Source organism: Chanodichthys erythropterus, chromosome 14 (assembly GCF_024489055.1).
Source record: "Chanodichthys erythropterus isolate Z2021 chromosome 14, ASM2448905v1, whole genome shotgun sequence".
NCBI lineage: Eukaryota > Metazoa > Chordata > Actinopteri > Cypriniformes > Xenocyprididae > Chanodichthys > Chanodichthys erythropterus.
The window spans coordinates 14,533,551-14,552,727 of NC_090234.1; the positions used below are offsets into that span (position 1 = coordinate 14,533,551).

A 19,177-nucleotide genomic window follows, 5' to 3' on the forward strand; every position below is an offset into this window, starting at 1 on the left:
ATTAAATAAATAATTGTTTAATCATTTGTTTTTGTGCATATCATGTGAACATTAACTAACATTAGGGATTCCCAAACTGGGGTTCACGATCCCTAGGCGTTCATGAGGGAATTGCAGGGGGTTCGTGAGTTGATGAAAAGTAAATAATTCATTTTAATTTAATAAAGTAAATTAATAATTATTTAAAGGTGAGGTGGAGTTTTCATTAAATTAAATTAAATTAAATTAAATTAAATTAAATTAAATTAATAATTATTTAAAAAATAATAATAATAAAATGATTAACAATTATATATAATGAAATATATCTAAAAAAATACATAATATATAAATGAAACATTAATGTAGTGAATAATTAACAAAAATGTAATTAACTAAAATAAAAAAGCATTAAAATAATACAAAAATATTTATTTTATAATTTTTTATAATATAAAAATAATCATCTTAAAATGAAAGGCTCATAATGAATAAATTAATAATTATAAATTATTTAGTTAATATTTGATTTAAAAATACAAAATAAAAAATGGAAATAAAGTCAAAATAAATACTTACTAAAAATATATTAAATATTTTATGTTTATCTGCATGTCATGTGAACATTAACCAACATTAGAGAACCATGAACATGCTTGTTTAATTAAAATTAATAATAATAAAAAATTATTTTTAAAGCAATCAATATAAAACACTTCAAAGTGGTTTGACTGTAAAAAAAATTCCTGGTTTAAGCAATATCATGTGAGCCAGACGCCGTTTTACTGAAATGAGTGTGAAAAAAAAAAAAAAAAAATCTGCTCTCAAAGATCTCATTTGATTAATGTCTCTTTTTATTTATAACACTTTTCTGTGAATATGCAAACATGGTTGGGTAATTTGTAGTTAAAGGCAGCAATACTGTGCCAAATGAAATGGTATCCGTCATGAATTCTTCATAAGCTCATTAACCTCGTGCATCTGATCTCCTGCAGACCTGATCTGCTGCGCTCCGATGGCATTCCCAGCGTCGAGCCTCTTCCTGCTCCGTCACCACTGTCAGGAAGCCCAAAAGTGTCCACCCCGCCTGGAAAAACCCGGTACCGCAGTAAACCTCGCCACCGGAGGGCGAACAGCAAGGGCAGCCACAATGATTTCCTGGGTGCGCTGAAGCCCAATTCGGGTCCCTCAGAAGAACAGCAACCCTTACAGGAGCAAAGTTACCATCCCCACCATCATCACCCTCCACCCGAGGGTCCCCTCATCCCGCTGAAGAACCGTGAGAATGCTGTGGCCACGTGTGCCAACAACCTGCGCTACTTCGGCCCAGCTGCCGCCCTCCGCAGCCCGCAGACAGACCACCTTCAACGGAGGCTGTCCGGCTCCAGTCCCGATCTCATTTCCACTGCGGTGGACGCAGATTCCCGCCACCGCAGGTCCTCCATACCTCCAGCCGTCGGCTCCGGTCCCGGGCCACTTTGCCCCTGCTGCCAGGCGCATCCGTTCCCCGGCTGCATGCACTGCCAGGAGATGCCGTCCGCTCCCAGCCACCCACAACTCCCACATTACTCGCTGCTGAGCACGTGTGATGGAACGCCGCCCGCCGCCAAGAGGACGCTGGAGCCGACGGCAGAGGGTGAAGCTCACGGAAAGGGAGAGCAGCCGGAGCAGAGATCCCCGAGAGGAAGTTTACTGCACACGCTCAGACCTCTCAGAAATGTAAGTCAAAAATGCCAAAAGTGGCATTTATTATGGAAGCTTGTTTCCGCCACTAAATGAAAATTAAGAAAGGTAATTGCGACTTTTTATCTCACAATTTCTGACTTTATTCTTGCAATTGTGAGATAAAAAGTCAGAATTGCGAGTTATAAAGTCAGAATTACAAGATATACAGTCAGAATTACGAGATATAAAGTCAGAATTACGAGAAATAGTCAGAATTGAGTTATATGAAGTCAGAATTTAGTTATATAAAGTCAGAATTTAGTTATATAAAGTCAGAATTGCGTTATATAAAGTCAGAATTGCGAGAAATAAAGTCAGAATTGCGAGAAATAAAGTCAGAATTGCGAGAAATAAAGTCAGAATTATGAGATATAAAGTCAGAATTGCGAGATATAAAGTCAGAATTGCAAGATAAAAAGTCAGAATTGCGAGAAATAAAGTCAGAATTGCGAGAAATAAAGTCAGAATTGCGAGAAATAAAGTCAGAATTGCGAGAAATAAAGTCAGAATTGCGAGATATAAAGTCAGAATTGCGAGAAATAAAGTCAGAATTGCGAGAAATAAAGTCAGAATTGCGAGAAATAAAGTCAGAATTGCGAGAAATAAAGTCAGAATTGCGAGATATAAAGTCAGAATTGCGAGAAATAAAGTCAGAATTGCGAGAAATAAAGTCAGAATTGCGAGAAATAAAGTCAGAATTGAGTTAAAGTCAGAATTGCGAGAAATAAAGTCAGAATTGCGAGAAATAAAGTCAGAATTGAGTTAAAGTCAGAATTGCGAGATATAAAGTCAGAATTATGAGAAATAAAGTCAGAATTGCGAGATATTTTATAACATTTCTGATCATTATCATCATTGAATGTGTGCGAGTATATTCATGATGGATTTAACATGATCTTTTGCATGTGTCCATCAGGCGGGAGACGAGTCGTCTGAGGAAGAGGAGGGAGAGGTTGACAGTGAGGTGGATTTTCCACGCAGACAACGGTGAGACTGCTTTGATGATCAATAATTAATATTCACTCTTTGAACTGTGGATTTTCTCTCATGATTCTCCAGCAGAGTGAAACTTTAAACCTGTGTTTCTGTAATCAAAAAGTTTGTCTCCTTCCAGGCCTCATCGCTGTATGAGCAGCTTTCAGTCGTACTCCACCTTCAGTTCGGAGAACCTGTCGGTGTCTGACGGAGAGGAGGGCAACACCAGTGATCACTCTCACAGCGGCCCGCTGGAGCAGCTCAGCGCCAGTCAGGAGGAACATCTGGACGAGCTCCTGTCCCACACACCTGAGATCCCCATCGACATCTCCACGCAGTCCGACGGCCTGTCTGATAAAGAGTGTGCCGTCCGCCGGGTCAAGACTCAGATCTCTCTGGGCAAACTGTGTGCTGATGAGCACAGCTATGAGGTAAACTACTGCTAAGCTTCATTCATAAAAATGTCAAACTGAAAAATTAAAAACACTTACTGAAAAGTAAAAAAAAAAAATTTAAATGTTTAATTTTAAAAATAAAGCAATCAGAATGAAACAGTTACTAAAAATATGCAATATTTGAAATAAATAAAATACATTTTGAAATAAATACAAAATAAAACTATGGAATATTTGAAATACAATAAAATAAATATTTTTTTTAAATAAAAACAAAATAAAATGTTTACTGAAAAAGATATTTTATTTGAAAAAAATGTAAATAAATACATACATTTTAAATAAAACAATCAGAATAAAACATTACTAAAATTATTAAATATTTAAAATAAACAAAACAAAAAATAATATAAATATTTCAAAAATTCAAACAATTCAAATAAAACAGTTACTGAAAAATATGGAACATTTAAAGTAAAATAAATGTTTAAATAAATAAGAATTAAAACAGTACCTGAAAAAACATATATTTGAATATGAAATAAAATATGGAATATTTGAAATAAAATAAATTATTTTAAAATAAAAACAAAATAAAATGCTTATAAAAAAGCTATTTTATTTGAAAAAAATTAAATAAATACATAATTTTAAAATAAAACAATCAGAATAAAGCATTACTAAAGTTATTAAATATTTGAAATTTAAAAAAATATATATTTAAAAAATACAAAAAATTAAAATAAAAAAATTACTGAAAAATATGAAATATTTGAAGTAAAATAAATGTTTAAATAAATGCAAAATAAAACAATACCGGAAAAAAATAGAATATTAGAAATGAAATAAAATAAATTATTTTCAAATAAAAACAATCAAAATAAAACAATTACTAAACAAAAAGAAATAAAATTTAAACTTAAGAATAAAACTATTAATAAAGAATGTGAAATAAAGTAAAATAAATCATTTTAAAATTAAAAGCAATTTAAATAAAAGTAAATATTTTATTTGTTTACCTGCATATATTGTGACCATTAACCATCATTAAACAACCAGTGAACATGTGAATGTGTTATTAGATTAGAAATAATAACTTCACATCTCAGAGGGTCTAAAATATTTTAGGTCAAAAGTGTTCTGCTCACAATAAAAGCTCCCTGGTTTAAATGAACCAACTAAAACAAAAAAATTCATCCATGAATCTTTGCTAATACGAACACACAATAATTGCAATTTCATGATTGCACATTTCCAGACAACAATATTCTGAAGAATAATCATTAGTGTTTTTGACAAGACCATAATGTGCTGAATCAGTCGTTGAGCAGTTCAGTGTTTGAATCCCTTTCCGTTTCTTTATCTCTTCACTCAGAATCCGCTGCACTTCGGTGAATCCGACTGCGATACTTCGGATGCGGAATGTTCCGACGCCACCATCAGGAACAAGCAGCCCTGCGCACCCTCTTCCTGGTGAGCTCGCGACCCCACGCCAGAGCCTTCGGAGGAAACCATGGCAATAATCGACGCCTGCTGTAAACAGCCATGACCCATGTTATCCAGCCCTTCCCATAATCCACCTCTCTCTCTCTCTGAGCATCTCAGGCAGATTCCTCTGAAGTGATAATGTAGCTAGAGTAACACGCATAATTTATTTTATTATGAGCTGGAGGAAATGCAAAACGAAATCAGGAACTCGAATATCAACATCAACAAAAAAAAAATAGCATAAATTGAGAGTATTAGTGCTGGAGTGTTCAAAACAAAACAAGGCAACTCAATACCAGGTTAGTTAGTTAGTTAGCTAGGTTAAGATGATCGTGGTCTGCAAGAATGTGTGTATATATGTCCGTAGGTACGTGAATGAAAGTGTTAAGTGTGTAGCTTGAGGATCCATTCCATGATGGGACGTCAAAAATGAGACGTGACCCTCTGGCAACCTGCTACTTCCTGAGTTTACAGAAGTGACGCCCTTCAGGGTAACTTTAGTTTGAGCACCAGCAGGAACAATGTCTTTTTTTATTTGTTTCTTTTGCCCTTTTTGACTTCCAAGATCTATGGATAAATCCCAGCATGCCTGCTTGGTCGGCATTTGATCAGCCAATCAGATTGCTGCTGATGCTGCTGCTGCTGCTTGCCTCTACGGACAAATAGGAAGTCAAATAACAACTGCTCTACCGGAACAATGACTTTAATGATCAAATCAGTGTTTGAACGAACCCGGAGCAGCTTTTTTCTCATCTCAGGACTGTGTTTGAAGAGACGCTGCGGACGGCCAGGTGAGAGCGGAAGTATGACATCAACCCTAAAGAGTTTGTTTTACTCCGTCATCTTTAACTTGACGTGAAAAACAGCGATGTAGATGTTCTGGAGATGCAGTGTCCCTTTAGATTGAGTTAAAGAGTCATAATTCATGTCATTCCAAACCTGTTTGACTCTTGTTCTTTCATGCAGCACATCAAATGACCAAAAAAAGCATCATACACTCTTAAAAATAAAGGTTCTTTATTGGCATTGATGGTTCCATTTGGAACCTTTCCATTCCACTAAAGGTTCTTTATAGTGGAAAAAAAGGTTCTTTAGATTTTTAAAACATTCTTCACACTAAGAAATAAATAGTTCTTTTAAAGTGCCTCTATTATGCTATTTTAAAGGTTCCTAATTTAGTTTTGGAGTCTCTTACAACAGGTTTACATGCATTCAAGATCAAAACACTTTAATTTTCCTATAATGTTCAATGCAGCATCAGCTCTTTACTCACAGTGTCTGAAACAGTTCGTTCGAAGATTCGGTCTCTCTAAACCTGCCTTTCCGAGAGCTTCCTCTGCTCTGATTGGTCAGATGACCCAGTCTGTTGTGATTGGTCTAGCTCCGGATCTTCCTCAGCACATGATGTACAGTGATACAAATGTTGCCGTCAGTTTTTCCGTTACAATTGACCCTTTGCCGGGAGTTTGATTGACAAGCGATCTAACCAATCATAACGCCAAATCTGGCATTTTGTCCAACAAAGCACTCAGGAGTTAGAAGATTCAACTTGAAATTTAAAAATGGTGTGTATTGACGTCTTTCCGCATTTTAAACAACATTCCTTCTGATGTTCATTCATGTTTATTTGATGCTATAAATGAACTAGTAGGAAGAGATGGTCGGTTCATGAGATCACGACAGCGATCTGTCACGACACATTAAAGAGCCACAAAACGTTTTTTATTGTTCGAATTTCTTTAAATATTACACAATTTGAAAGCTGGGACTTTGTTTAATATCATAAGTAACCTGCTCTGTCTTGTCTGTCGACGTGTTGTCAGTGTCATCTTTGCTCCGCGATGTATTTTTCACTCTGTGTGGAGTGACAGCGCCATGGCTCGTCAGACATAGCAACAGTAACTAAGGGGGGCGGGGCTTTGCGAAGGGTCAATTCCATCACAAGTCCTCATCTTTTTTAAATGCATGCAAACTTGAATCACAGCATTGAAAACGGCAGCATAAACAAACCAAACTCTTCCAGTCTCAGCTACAACTACAGTGTTTGAGGGCGGGGCAAAGTAAACATCATTCACAGGCAGCCAATGAAGACCATAGGCTGGCATTATGCAAATTTGTTACATTGTTACGTTACGAATTGCTGATGACCCGTTTTAGAATCGTTTAGAATTGATTCTTTCTTTTAGGAGATAATTATTTGTATCTTTTACATTCTCAAACACACTACATGAAGGGTAATGTTAAAAAAAAAAACATTTTAAGAATAATTCCAACCAAAAATATCGGAACCTTTATTATTAAGAGTGTAAAATCAGTTCTGTGTTCCATCCAAGAACGTCATACAGGTTTGTCCCAACATAAAGGTGAATAAATGATGACAGAATTATAGTTTTTTTGGTTAAAATATCCCTCTATAGCGTCTTTAATGTGTATGGTGTGGTTTTGCCGGTGTTTGTGTGTTTATAGCGTGCTGTTCATGGAGACTGCAGAAGCACAGACCTTTAAACGAGCTCAGTTTGTTTAAGGGCCGCGGGTGAATCAGCAATAACGTGGGTTTTGCGCTCAGGCCATTGAGAATCATTCGCTCAGGATGACTGTCTAGCAGGCTGGACAGATGCGATTAGTACGGCGAGGTGGAAATAAACTGCTTTGTAAAAGACCTCTATTTTTGCAGATATGAGTTCATTATTTTTACACCGTGAGTTTTTTTGAGTAAAAAAAAAATAAAAAATGGAAAAGGAAAGAAAAAGAAATGCTGGTTTAATGCTCAGGTTTAATGCTTTACAGTGCGAATGAGTCTCCACTAGGGTAAAGCGGTTTGTCTGTCTTGCTCGTGTTTGGATAAGGCCAGTACACAAAGTTTGCAAATGACCACTGCATTTAAATCCAATAATGGTCTGTGTGTCTCAGTGTAAATTTTCACCTTAATTTCCTTATAAAAAGGGTCACTGCATCTCCCGGCATGTCTATATATTATTGTCGCATTCATATTTACCCTGTGTTTAGATATAGACGTTATAGTACTAGTTAAAATGCCTCGTTCATCATCAGTAAATGCAGCCGGATGTGTTGCTGAACAGGATACGGCATGTGAAATAAACTGTGAATGGTATTATTATTATTTTTCATCTACTTGCAGCTTATTTGCAAGATGTAACTCTACACTAAATCTACAGTATCGTTGAATATGCGAGGAAAGCTGCAAGTTTGCAGCAAATGAACAAAGCAAAGGCCATTGGAAACAAACTTTAGGTCAACATGAAATCAAAATGGACCCTTTTTACTTTCTGGTTTGTTGTGGACGATTCATGTGCAGCATATCTCATTATTTTTAACCTCTCTCTTCCATTCGATTCAATTATAATGTCCATTTTTCACCATTCAATCAATTCCTAAAGGGGTAAAATCAAGTCCCGCCTCTTTTCTCTCTCTTAATATCAAGTTTCACCCAGAAATATCACGGATTACAGAAGTAAAATGGGTTTGTGAGCAGTGTTTCATGTTGACTTCAAACTCTGGGCCAATTTCCCAATGTCATTGGGGGGAAAATATCAGCCATTATTCCTGTACAAATGTTTCTTTTTTTATCATTTCTGTTCAGTATGATGGAAACGTTCTAAAAAAAGGCAAAACGAATACACACACCAACCTCATTGTTCCCGTTTCCGTGTCGCGCTAAAGATCAAGTCTGGGTTTTTAGTGAACGATGTATGAAGTATGATGATGTATGAAGTCTTTCCGGCCACAGCGCCATCACAAATCCTGTAAAATATGATTTTAATTTAATTTAAAAATGTCATCTTTTTTTTTTTTTCTTGTAGCTGGTCTACACGATAATTTAACTTAATTTATTTTGATGCACTAGTAAGATTTCTGTTAATTTCTGTGTTTTTCATCTAATAACTGAAGTATTACTGATGAGGTGAGATGGCATCTTAAAGGAATAAGTGAAAATTTGGTAATTATTTTCTCCACCCGTATGCTGTTATTATTTTTATATGGAAAATTGGGGGGAACAAATTCTGTACATTTATTACACTTTTCAGGTAAGAGATTATTGGCTCACATTTAATCATTGTAATAAAAAGACACAAACGTGTTCTGGTTATAAAGATAATTAAGCCGTCAGTACTGTATCACAAGTCTAAACACTAAGTTTCTCATTAACCGTTTTTAATTGCTTTGTCAACTACTACATATACAGGTATTTAAAAATGAACTATTTTTGTGCAGAATATCTTCAGCTCTGGGCTCATTCTCCTCCTCCAGTTTGTTTCTTACTCATTCTCACCCTTTTTCCTTCCTTATCTTGAATGGTGTTATGATCAACCAATCCTGACGATTTCCTGTAACAGCCTGTGTACAGTGCGACAGGAGTGACGTGTAAAATCAACGCAGAGCAACTGCATGGAATAAACACTGATGTACTGTACCAAACTCTCCAGCCTCTCTTCATTCTGTGCATATCTAATGTTTTGTTGTGCATTTCAGATATGTGAAGACTGAATATCCCTAACAGCCATAAAAAGGCCTACACTACAGTATTTCATGTCCATTCGCTTAGGTACAGTGAGTACGGAAAGTATTCAGACCCCCTTAAATTTTTCACTCTTTGTTATATTGCAGCCATTTGCTAAAATCAAAAAAAAAAGTTTTTTCCTCATTAATGTACACACAGCACCCCATATTGACAGAAAAACACAGAATTGTTGACATTTTTGCAGATTTATTAAAGAAAAACTGAAATTTCACATGGTCCTAAGTATTCAGACCCTTTGCTGTGACACTCATATATTTAACTCAGGTGCTGTCCATTTCTTCTGATCATCCTTGAGATGGTTCTACACCTTCATCTGAGTCCAGCTGTGTTTGATTATACTGATTGGACTTGATTAGGAAAGCCACACACCTGTCTATATAAGACCTTACAGCTCACAGTGCATGTCAGAGCAAATGAGAATCATGAGGTCAAAGGAACTGCCTGAAGAGCTCAGAGACAGAATTGTGGCAAGGCACAGATCTGGCCAAGGTTATATGAGTGTCACAGCAAAGGGTCTGAATACTTAGGACCATGTAGGGGTCTGAATACTTTATGTACCCACTGTATAACCGCTTAGGTGTAACCAGTGGTGTAGTATAGTTTATTGTAGTGAGTATACTGTGATTTTTTTTTTTTTCCTCCCAGCCTCATACTCACCTGTCCCAGAGCGACACCCCATAATCACCACCACACTCACTAATATAGTATGCATCTGATCTAGGCTACATGTAATTGAGAGCATTGTGAAAGACTGCTTATGTGTGTGTTATCAACATGTCAACACAAGACTTTAACAGCCAGTGACATTAACAGCTGAAGAGACTCTGGACTGATTTTTTTACTATTTAGTGTCAATCACCATCTAACTCAGCCAGTTAAGATCTACATTTAGCCTTAGATGTTATATGAATATGGTCCCTGGATCATAAGTTTTATCAGCTCTCAGGTTTCAATGCACATTTAGGAGTGAAAGTTGCAACTACAGGTGCTGGTCATATAATTAGAATATCGTGAAAAAGTTAAAATTATTTTTAAAATTATTTTTAAAAATGAAACTTTCATATATTCTAGATTCCCTACATGTAAAGTAAAACATTTCAAAAGTTTTTTTTTTTTTTTTTTTAATTTTGATGATTAGAGTGTACAGCTCATGAAAGTACAAAATCCAGTATCTCAAAATATTAGAATATTTCCTAAGATCAATCAAAAAATGGATTTTCAAAACAGAAAAGTTCAAGTTCTTTAAAGTATGTTCATTTGTACACTCAATACTTGGTCAGCAGCACATATTACAGCAAATGACTTGCTCTAGCACAAATTACAGCATCAGTGAAGTGTGGCATGGAAGTGATCAGCCTGTGGCACTGCTGAGGCACTATTGAGCCTTCAGATCATCTGTATATTGTTGGATCGACTGTTTCTCATCTTTCTCTTGAAAATATCCCATAGATTCAGGGGTCAGGCATGTTGGCTGGCCAATAAAGCACAGTAATATCATGGTCAGCAAACCACTTGGAAGTGTTTTTTGCACTGAGGGCAGGTGCTAAAGTCCTGCTGGAAAGGAAATCAGCATCTCCATAAAGCTTGTCAGCAGATGGAAGCATAAAGTGCTCCAAAATCTCCTGGAAGATGGCTGCATTGACTTTGCACTTGATAAAACACAATGGACCAACACCAGCAGATGTCACGGCCCCCAAATCATTACTAACTTCAGAAACTTCCCACTAGACTTCAAGCAGCTTGGATTCTGTGCCTCTCCAGTCTTCCTTCAGACTCTGGGACCATGATTTCAACATGAAATGCAAAATTTACTTTTATCTGAAAAGAGGACTTTCGACCACTGTTCACTGTCCAGTTCTTTTTCTCCTTAGCCCAGGTAAGATGCTTCTGATGTTGTTTCTGTTTCAGAAGTGGCTTGGTAGTCCTTTTCCTGAAGATGTCTGAGTGTGGTGACTCTTGATGCGCTGACTCTGGCTTCATTCCACTCATTGTGAAGCTCTCCCAAGTGTTTGAATTGGCTTTACTTGACAGTATTCTCAAGCTTGTGGTCATCCCTGTTGCTTGTGCATCTTTGCCTACCCAATTTCTTCCTTCTAGTCAACTTTGCATTTAATATGCTTTGATGCATCACTCTGTAAACAGCCACCACATTCAGTAATGACCATCTTTGACTTACTCTCTTTGTGGAAGGTGTCAATGATTGTCTCCTGGACCATTGCCAAGTCAGCAGTCTTCCCCATTAGTGTGGTTTCAAAGAACAAGAGATACCTGGAATTTATACTGTAGGGATGGTCATTTAATGAAACTCAAATGTAAATATTCTAATATTTTGAGATACAGGATTTTGGACGTTCATTAGCTGTACGTTCTAATCAAAAAAAAAAAAAAAAAAAAATTTTGAAATGTTTTACTTTACATGTAGGGAATCTAGTATAAATGAAAGTTTCATTTTTTTAAAATAATTTACAATAAAAAAATGAACTTGTTCACGATATTCTAATTATATGACCAGCACCTGTATTATTAACAATAGTGAAAAGATGAGGCTTATCAGTATGTCACAATATCATCCTGTTTGGACTTTTTCTGTTTTGCACCATTTCCTGCCAGTCTGTCATCATAGTTATGCATTTCAATTCACAAGCTTGCAATTCGATTCGATATCAGTTATTTTGGATTTACTGTATATCAGGTAGGCTACAGTACATGGCAAATTTTCTCAAGAAAAAAAAAATCTCTCAACTAATGCTGCATAATATACATGGGAGTCAGTTGGTACTACATTAATATTGAAGGTTAAAATGAACTGATTTGTTTACAAACTTAAATTACACAAGGACATTTTTATATGAATAAAATTATAATGGGCCTACTAACTTTAAAAATATTTCTACTCCAATTCGTTTTTTGAAATATAAATGGCAGCTGTCAACTTGACGGATTTATTCAAACATGCATAATATAGGCTATTGAAGAACATTAAAAATTATAGATATGTAAAATGGTGCATATATTTAGCTAAATGCTCCTATTTTCAAATAAACTTTTCCTAAAAATTTGCTCACCCCCATGTCATCCAAGATGTTCATGTCTTTCTTTTTTCAGTCAAAAAGAAATTAAAGTTTTAGTGGACTTCAATGTGGACTTCAATGGGCACCAAACAGTTGAAGATCAAAATGATAGTTTCAGTGCAGCTTCAACTTACGGAACAAACGCGGCGCCAGTTAAATTTTTCCCGTAAGCACACTCTAAAAAATGCTGGGTTAAAAACAACCCAAGTTGGGTTGAAAATGGACAAACCCAGCAATTAGGTTGTTTTAACCCAGCAGTTGGGTTAAATGTTTGCCCAATGTGCTGGGTAGTTTTATTTAACTCAACTGTTGTATAAAATTACTGTATTGCTTGCTTAAAATGAACCCAAAATATGCTGGAAATTAACATTTATTAATGTTTAATAAATGAGCATTTATTAATAAGATAATGAATAATAAACAAACATTTATTAAATTGCTTATTAATAAATGTACACCTTTTGATTATTATTGTTGCCTCTAGTAATTATGTGTCTGATTTTTAATTTCTCACCTATTTTGGATTCATTTTAAGCCAGCCATATAGTCATTTTTAATCAGTAGTTGGGTTAAATAAAACAAACATTTAACCCAACCACTGGGGTAAAACAACCCAATTGCTGGGTTTGTCCATTTTCAACCCAACTTGGGTTGTTTTTAACCAAACATTTTTTAGAGTGTAGAATAGGGAAGGCGTAGGACATACAGCTTAAGCTTTTTTGAAGAATACAAAAGTACGGTTTTGGCGGAAGCACTTGGAAGGCGATCATTTGTTTATAAAGCATATACAGTTGTATTTTTTTAGAAAATGAGTGATGGTTTCTCTAGATAAGACTCTTATTCCTCGTCTGGGATCATGTAGAGCTCTTTGAAGCTGCACTGAAACTGACATTTGGACCTTCAACCCGTTGAACCCCATTGAAGTCCACTATATGGAGAAAAATCCTGGAATGTTTTAATCAAAAACCTTCATTTCTTTTCGACTGAAGAAAAAAAGACATGAACATCTTGGATGACATGGGGGAGAGTAAATTATCAGGAAAAGTTTATTTGAAAATGAACTAATCCTACTAATTCTGCTAGTTACAGAATACACATGAATGAACATCTGAAGGTATGTTGAAGGATATGGTACTAATGGTCACATCTCGTGTAATCTCTCAATCAGGGTTTCAACTATGAAGAGATGTTAATAAAACAGCTTGTAAACACTGTGTCACGTAACATTTACCTCAGTTGAGTCCACAGCTTGTTAGTTTGCCAGAGAAATTAACTCTTTCGTCAAATATATGCACTAAATTAGTCTATATATTCATTTTATTTTTCCGAACTAGTTAGTGATGTCTTGATTATTTAATATATGTTTAAATAAATCTGTCATGAAAATGACAGCCACTGTGCAAATGATAATATTTCAAAGAATTGGAGAAAAAAAATAATTTTATAACTACCTGAATTCAGATTTTAGATTCATGTGCAGTTTACGTTTGCATACAATTGTTATTTGAGTGTTGATTATTATATCTAAAAATAAATAGTTTGGGCTCTGTTGTTAACGTTTATTATTACAGTAATGTGTTAGTAAGGGTATATATAGTATACAGTTTACAGCTTTAGCAGAGATATATTTTTTTATCTTTAAGAATCTTTTAATTATAATTGAACACAGAGACACAATTTTTTGTTCAGTAAACTACTGTTTAATAAAAAATTTTTTAGTTTTTTCCCCCTGCTGTACCGAACCGTGTCTTCAAAATTGTTACACCTGAAGCAGAATTGAGTTTAAAGGTCAAATAGCTTATCATTTAAAATATAGTTGCATGTTCAAAGTTCACAAGTTTTATTGCATTTGCAATCTGTATGAGGATGAGGCCTTCAGAGTATTACTGTACAACATCTAGGTTGCATTTCCCTAATTCACTTAATTGCATGAACTATTAACAAATGCAAATTAGCTTTAATGCAAACTATAATTAAAAAAGCAAGCCCAGCAAGCAGAAAACGTTTTTATAACAGCCCCATGACGTTGCATTTCTGTTAGGGTTATTGCAACATATTTGCACTACAGCATATTTAATATTCCAGGCCTGCCTGTTGCTCCAGGATAAGGAAATTGCAGTACAGTAAAGACTTATTGTGCCAAACCCACTGTACTGTACAGTGCGCGCACTGGGTGGAGACGTCAGCGCGCGCACGCCAAACACACAGTGGCGTCCTTGCGTCTTCCGGGAAGGTCAGTCTGCGCAGGAGACGAGACGAGCTGTAAACAATCCTCTCCCAACGATTCATTCACAGTGGCACGGTAACCGAATACTCTTATTTCGTAGAAGCGGATTTAGAAGCAGAAGCAGAATGAGTTCCGCGGGGCTGGAGAAGCTGCGCATGACGGGCGCGGGCAGAGCCATCGCCGCGCTGACCAGCGGAGGAGACGCGCAAGGTGAAGCTGCAGCTGATGCAGGGCCTCTGACCACTGCATGCTGACATCACACATTTACAGCCATGAAACATGCACCACACTGGGACGCTGTCTGGATTATATAGGCAGCCATGTTTATTCATGTGATGAGATTTACAGGAGACAAGATTTTTGACACTGAAATGACCTGCAAACTGACCTGCATTGTCATCTGTAGACTTTCTTAAAGCTGATTTTGATTTTAACATTTGAATGTTTAGGCTGTAGCTCCACCGCTCATTAATATGTGTGAAATATAGTAATTATATAAATGTATATATAACTGTGCAGCTAATGTAAGTACAGTTCTGGAGTGAGACCTGCCAGATGAACAGTTGAACCTGTCAAGAACATCATGTGTTGCATAGTAAATGAAGCTTATTTTGAAGATTTTATTTTGTGATTTTATTTTCATATAAATTAAGTACATTTTACCCTCATTTGCTCTATGCTGTTATTGATACGCTGATATATCTGCCAGACAGGGTTATTATAGTTAACCAAAACTAAAACCTTAAAAACATTGTTGCTTACAATAAAAATAATGTTGTTGAATTGATTAATCGCGATTAATCACATCCGACATAAAGTTTGAATGTATGTATAATATATATATATATACATATATACAAGCATAAAAACACAAATACATCATACACACAAATATGTGTCTACGATGTATTTGTTTATATATATATATATATATATATATATATATATATATATATATATATATATATATTTATATTTATACACAAAGTAATGTTCAATGCAATTAACATGTTTATAAATATAATTATATATACAATTATGTGTGTGTGTGTATGTGTATTTATGATGTATTTATGTTTATATATATATATATATATATATATATATATATATATATACTCGCTATTAATTGCATCTAACAAATTTATAAATATAATTATGTATATATATATATATATATTTATATTTGTGTGATGTATTTATGTTTATACTTATATATATATATATATATATATTTACAAACAAAAATATATGTGTGTATGTATGATATATTTATGTTTATACATATATATACACACACATATTTACAAATTTTAATGTTAGATGCGATTAATTGCATCTAACATAAAATTTTTAAATATAATTTTATATATATTTATATATGTGTGTGTATGAAGTAAACATAATATACATATATACAGTATATATACACACGCACATATTTACAAACTTTAATATTAAATGTAATCGCGATTAATCAATTTGACAGTACTAAATAAAAATATTAAAAACAGTTCAATTTATTAATACAAACTATAGTAGTATTATATAATTATATTAAATCTAATAAAATATATGTCATATCTTCTTGATAAGTTTTGTGGGAATCATGTCAGATGTGCATTATGAATTTACACTTTATTAAAATTACTCGCTATTCGTAATTGTGAGCATGATGGGAGGTGATCGTTTTCATTTATTTTAACTTCTGAATACATTTGTTTAAAATCAAATGCTCTCTGTCAGGTATGAATGCAGCTATTCGCGCTGTGACCCGGATGGGCATCTATGTGGGCGCCAAGGTCTATCTGGTGTATGAGGTACTGTTGCCAACATTCATGTTTTCCTCTGAGCTTTAGTTATGTGTGGATGATGAAAACATTTAATGTGTTTTTGCATGATATTAATGTGTGTATTTGCTTTGATTTCAGGGGTATCAAGGACTGGTAGACGGAGGAGACAATATTAAACTGGCCAACTGGCAAAGCGTCACCAATATAATTCAGCTGGTAAGAGCATCAGTCAGGTTACAGCTGCAGAAAGACATTCAAACATTTATATTAAGCTCTTCTTTCATGGGTACTGTTTAAAAGGGTCAGTAAGATTTATTATTTAAATTTTTTAAATACTTTCATTCACCAAACATGCAATGATTTCTGAAGGGTCATGTGACACTGAAAACTGGAGTAATGATGCTGAAAATTCAGCTTTGATCACAGAAATAAATTATATTTTACAATATATTTACATAGAAAACAGTTATTTTAAATTGTAATAATATTTGAGAATTTTTACTGTATTTTTGATCAAATAAATCAAGACTTGGTGAGCAGAAGACACTTTTTTCAGAACATTAAAAAATCGTACTGACCCCAAACTTCTGTGTATTGGTTACATTTATTAAAACTATTATATTATTTAATAATATTTTGAATTAGGTTTTATTTTTTATTATATATTTTTAATAAACTTTTTGTGCTTTTGTCAGTTCTATTCATTTTTGTATCATTTTTAACTTTAATTTATTTTTATTTCAGTTTTAGCCATTTTAGTAACTTAAACTTATTTTAAACTAAGTTAGCATTTCCAATATTTAAGTTTTTTTGTTTTTTTTTAGTTTGTCCTCTAATATTTACATTTTGTTTCAGCTCTATTTAAACAAATTAAAATGATTTTTAATTGTTTTAATCGTAGTTAACAGTAAAACAGCTGTAGTGAAGGTTAACTGAAGGTTTTATTCAGACGGATCTCTCTTGTTGAGTTGTCAGTTTCTGATGTTGACTCGCAGCTCTTCACTCTTCATGCTTTCTCTCTTCTGTGTTCTTCGGTTAAGCGGTTAACTGGTAAGCTGTCCTGCTGCATGTGCTCTAGTGCTTACATTCAGTTAAAGCCTGGTAAAGAATAACATTATTAACATCTATAGATGCTGCAGATAGTATCCGATATGGTCTTCTGAAATGTCCCGTATGCACTTGTCCTGAATGCAGTGAGTTCAGCTTGAATTGAGGATTATATTATTACCTACTTGTTCAGGTTTTTTTTTTTAACATAATCCAGTTGGAAAGTGATTACAGAGACTGTTAAAGGGACAGTTCACCCAAAAATGAAGATTCGGCCATCATTTATTCACCCTCGTGTCATTTCAAACCCATATGCTGTTATTGTTTCAGTGAAATTGTAAAGAATCATCATTGATTAAACCTCCTTCTGCTCTCAAATTTCATTTGCCATCATGTTTGTTGATGCATTGCACCAGGTTTGATGTCATAGTCAACATTGAGCGCCATATTTCTCGTAACTGAATGAAATGCTTCAATGCAGCATTTTATAATCTGATTGACAGAGGAGAAGATTATCAGTGACTCACACAAAATAACTTGGAGGATAGTGCATGAGTCACATGGACTCCTGTTAGGGTACATTAGTGTTACCTTTGTGGTGTTTTATGTCCCTTTTTGTTTAATGAAAACAAGCTGCATGCATGAGGACAGAAATGGGTTTCTTGGGGAAAATAACAGCATACAGCTTTGAAACGACATGCAGGAATTAAAGGGGTCATGAACTGTGCTGTTTTATAATGTTTCCTGCGGTGCACTTTTGCATCAAAAATTGACATAATTTATAAATAAAATGCATTTTCTACCCTGATTTTATCCTCTGATTTGAACGCTCTGTTTTAAGGGGCGTGTCTGCTGTGAGACTTAAGTGTAAACGCCCACTGCTGTGATTGGCTGACATCTTTGCATATGAAATAGCCAAGTATTACTTAGTCTCGAAAACTTTTAGCATGTTTTTACTATTACAGTTCTCAAGGTTAACTAATCATGAAAAGTCTTGATTAAAGCATTATATTTAGATCGTGGCATGAAATATTGCAGTGATGAACACTGTAGTCGATCACAGACATGTTGTTGAGCTCATGAAAGCAGTGATCTCGTCATTGAAACTAACTAACGAATGCTTTCATCATAACTAACAGTGCAAACACACTGCAAATAAGAGATTTTTTTTAATAAAACGTGAGTTTTGGTCACTGATAAACTCACACTGTTTGATTGACAGCTCCAGTGATTATAAAGAGAGCGTTCTTTGATCAATTTCTATGTAGAATTTAATCACGATTTAAATAACAGATTATTTTCATCCTACTAAGAGTAGACTTGTGCCGATATTCGGTAATGAGATAAATCGCGATAATGAATATGCACAATATTGTAATCGTGGGCATTTCAAAATACCGTAAATAATAATTTATTACCAATTTTAAAATGCATAAGAATACTTTACTCATCAATCTTATAAAATGCACAACACCGCTGTATTCTGCGTCAAAAGGACTCGCGCTCAGATGTAAACAATCCCAACGTGCACGAGAAGCACATGACGGAACCCGTGAAGGAGACGAGCTGAATGAAAGTGCGCGTTCACTCTCTGACAGCAGAGGGCGCTGATGGAACAGCAGCGTGCAGCGGTTACCACGGAAACCCCATAAACAAAGCAGCTGCGCTGGTGAAGTTTTTAAAATGCTTCAAACATATATTTTAATCTGGACTACAACATGCCCTAATGATTAGAAATGTTCTGATTATTTGTTATTGTTTATTGTTAACATGTTAATTAATTTTTACCAAACTGACAATGAAAAACACTTATAAAGCATTAATTATTCTTAGTTAATGTTAATTTCTTAGTTACTGTTTAATAACATTCCTAAAATCAAAATAACTTATTTAATGGACCTGAGATAAAACTAACAATGATCAGTTGTGTTTCTAAA

The 19,177-nt window shown here is 34.7% G+C and overlaps 2 protein-coding genes across 10 annotated transcripts in view; both read left to right on the forward strand.

Moving 5' to 3' along the window:
• si:ch211-45c16.2 (mitogen-activated protein kinase kinase kinase 13) overlaps window positions 1-8,984 on the forward strand; it is a 75,069-nt gene extending 66,085 nt beyond the window's left edge. For 6 of the 9 annotated variants that reach the window (XM_067408965.1, XM_067408970.1, XM_067408966.1 and 3 more), the window contains 4 exons: window positions 975-1,698; window positions 2,621-2,691; window positions 2,804-3,110; window positions 4,450-8,984. In XM_067408965.1, coding sequence (XP_067265066.1) covers window positions 975-1,698; window positions 2,621-2,691; window positions 2,804-3,110; window positions 4,450-4,551 — 1,204 coding nt within the window. In that variant the 3' untranslated portion in view covers window positions 4,552-8,984. The remainder of the gene's footprint in view (window positions 1-974; window positions 1,699-2,620; window positions 2,692-2,803; window positions 3,111-4,449) is intronic. The other 3 variants (XM_067408971.1, XM_067408973.1, XR_010897095.1) reach the window with 2 other exon arrangements.
• A 5,376-nt stretch (window positions 8,985-14,360) lies between these two features.
• The window catches only part of pfkla (phosphofructokinase, liver a), a 40,279-nt gene continuing 35,462 nt past the window's right edge, over window positions 14,361-19,177 (forward strand). The window contains exons 1-3 of the mRNA XM_067410727.1: window positions 14,361-14,610; window positions 16,147-16,220; window positions 16,332-16,409. Coding sequence (XP_067266828.1) covers window positions 14,526-14,610; window positions 16,147-16,220; window positions 16,332-16,409 — 237 coding nt within the window. The 5' untranslated portion in view covers window positions 14,361-14,525. The remainder of the gene's footprint in view (window positions 14,611-16,146; window positions 16,221-16,331; window positions 16,410-19,177) is intronic.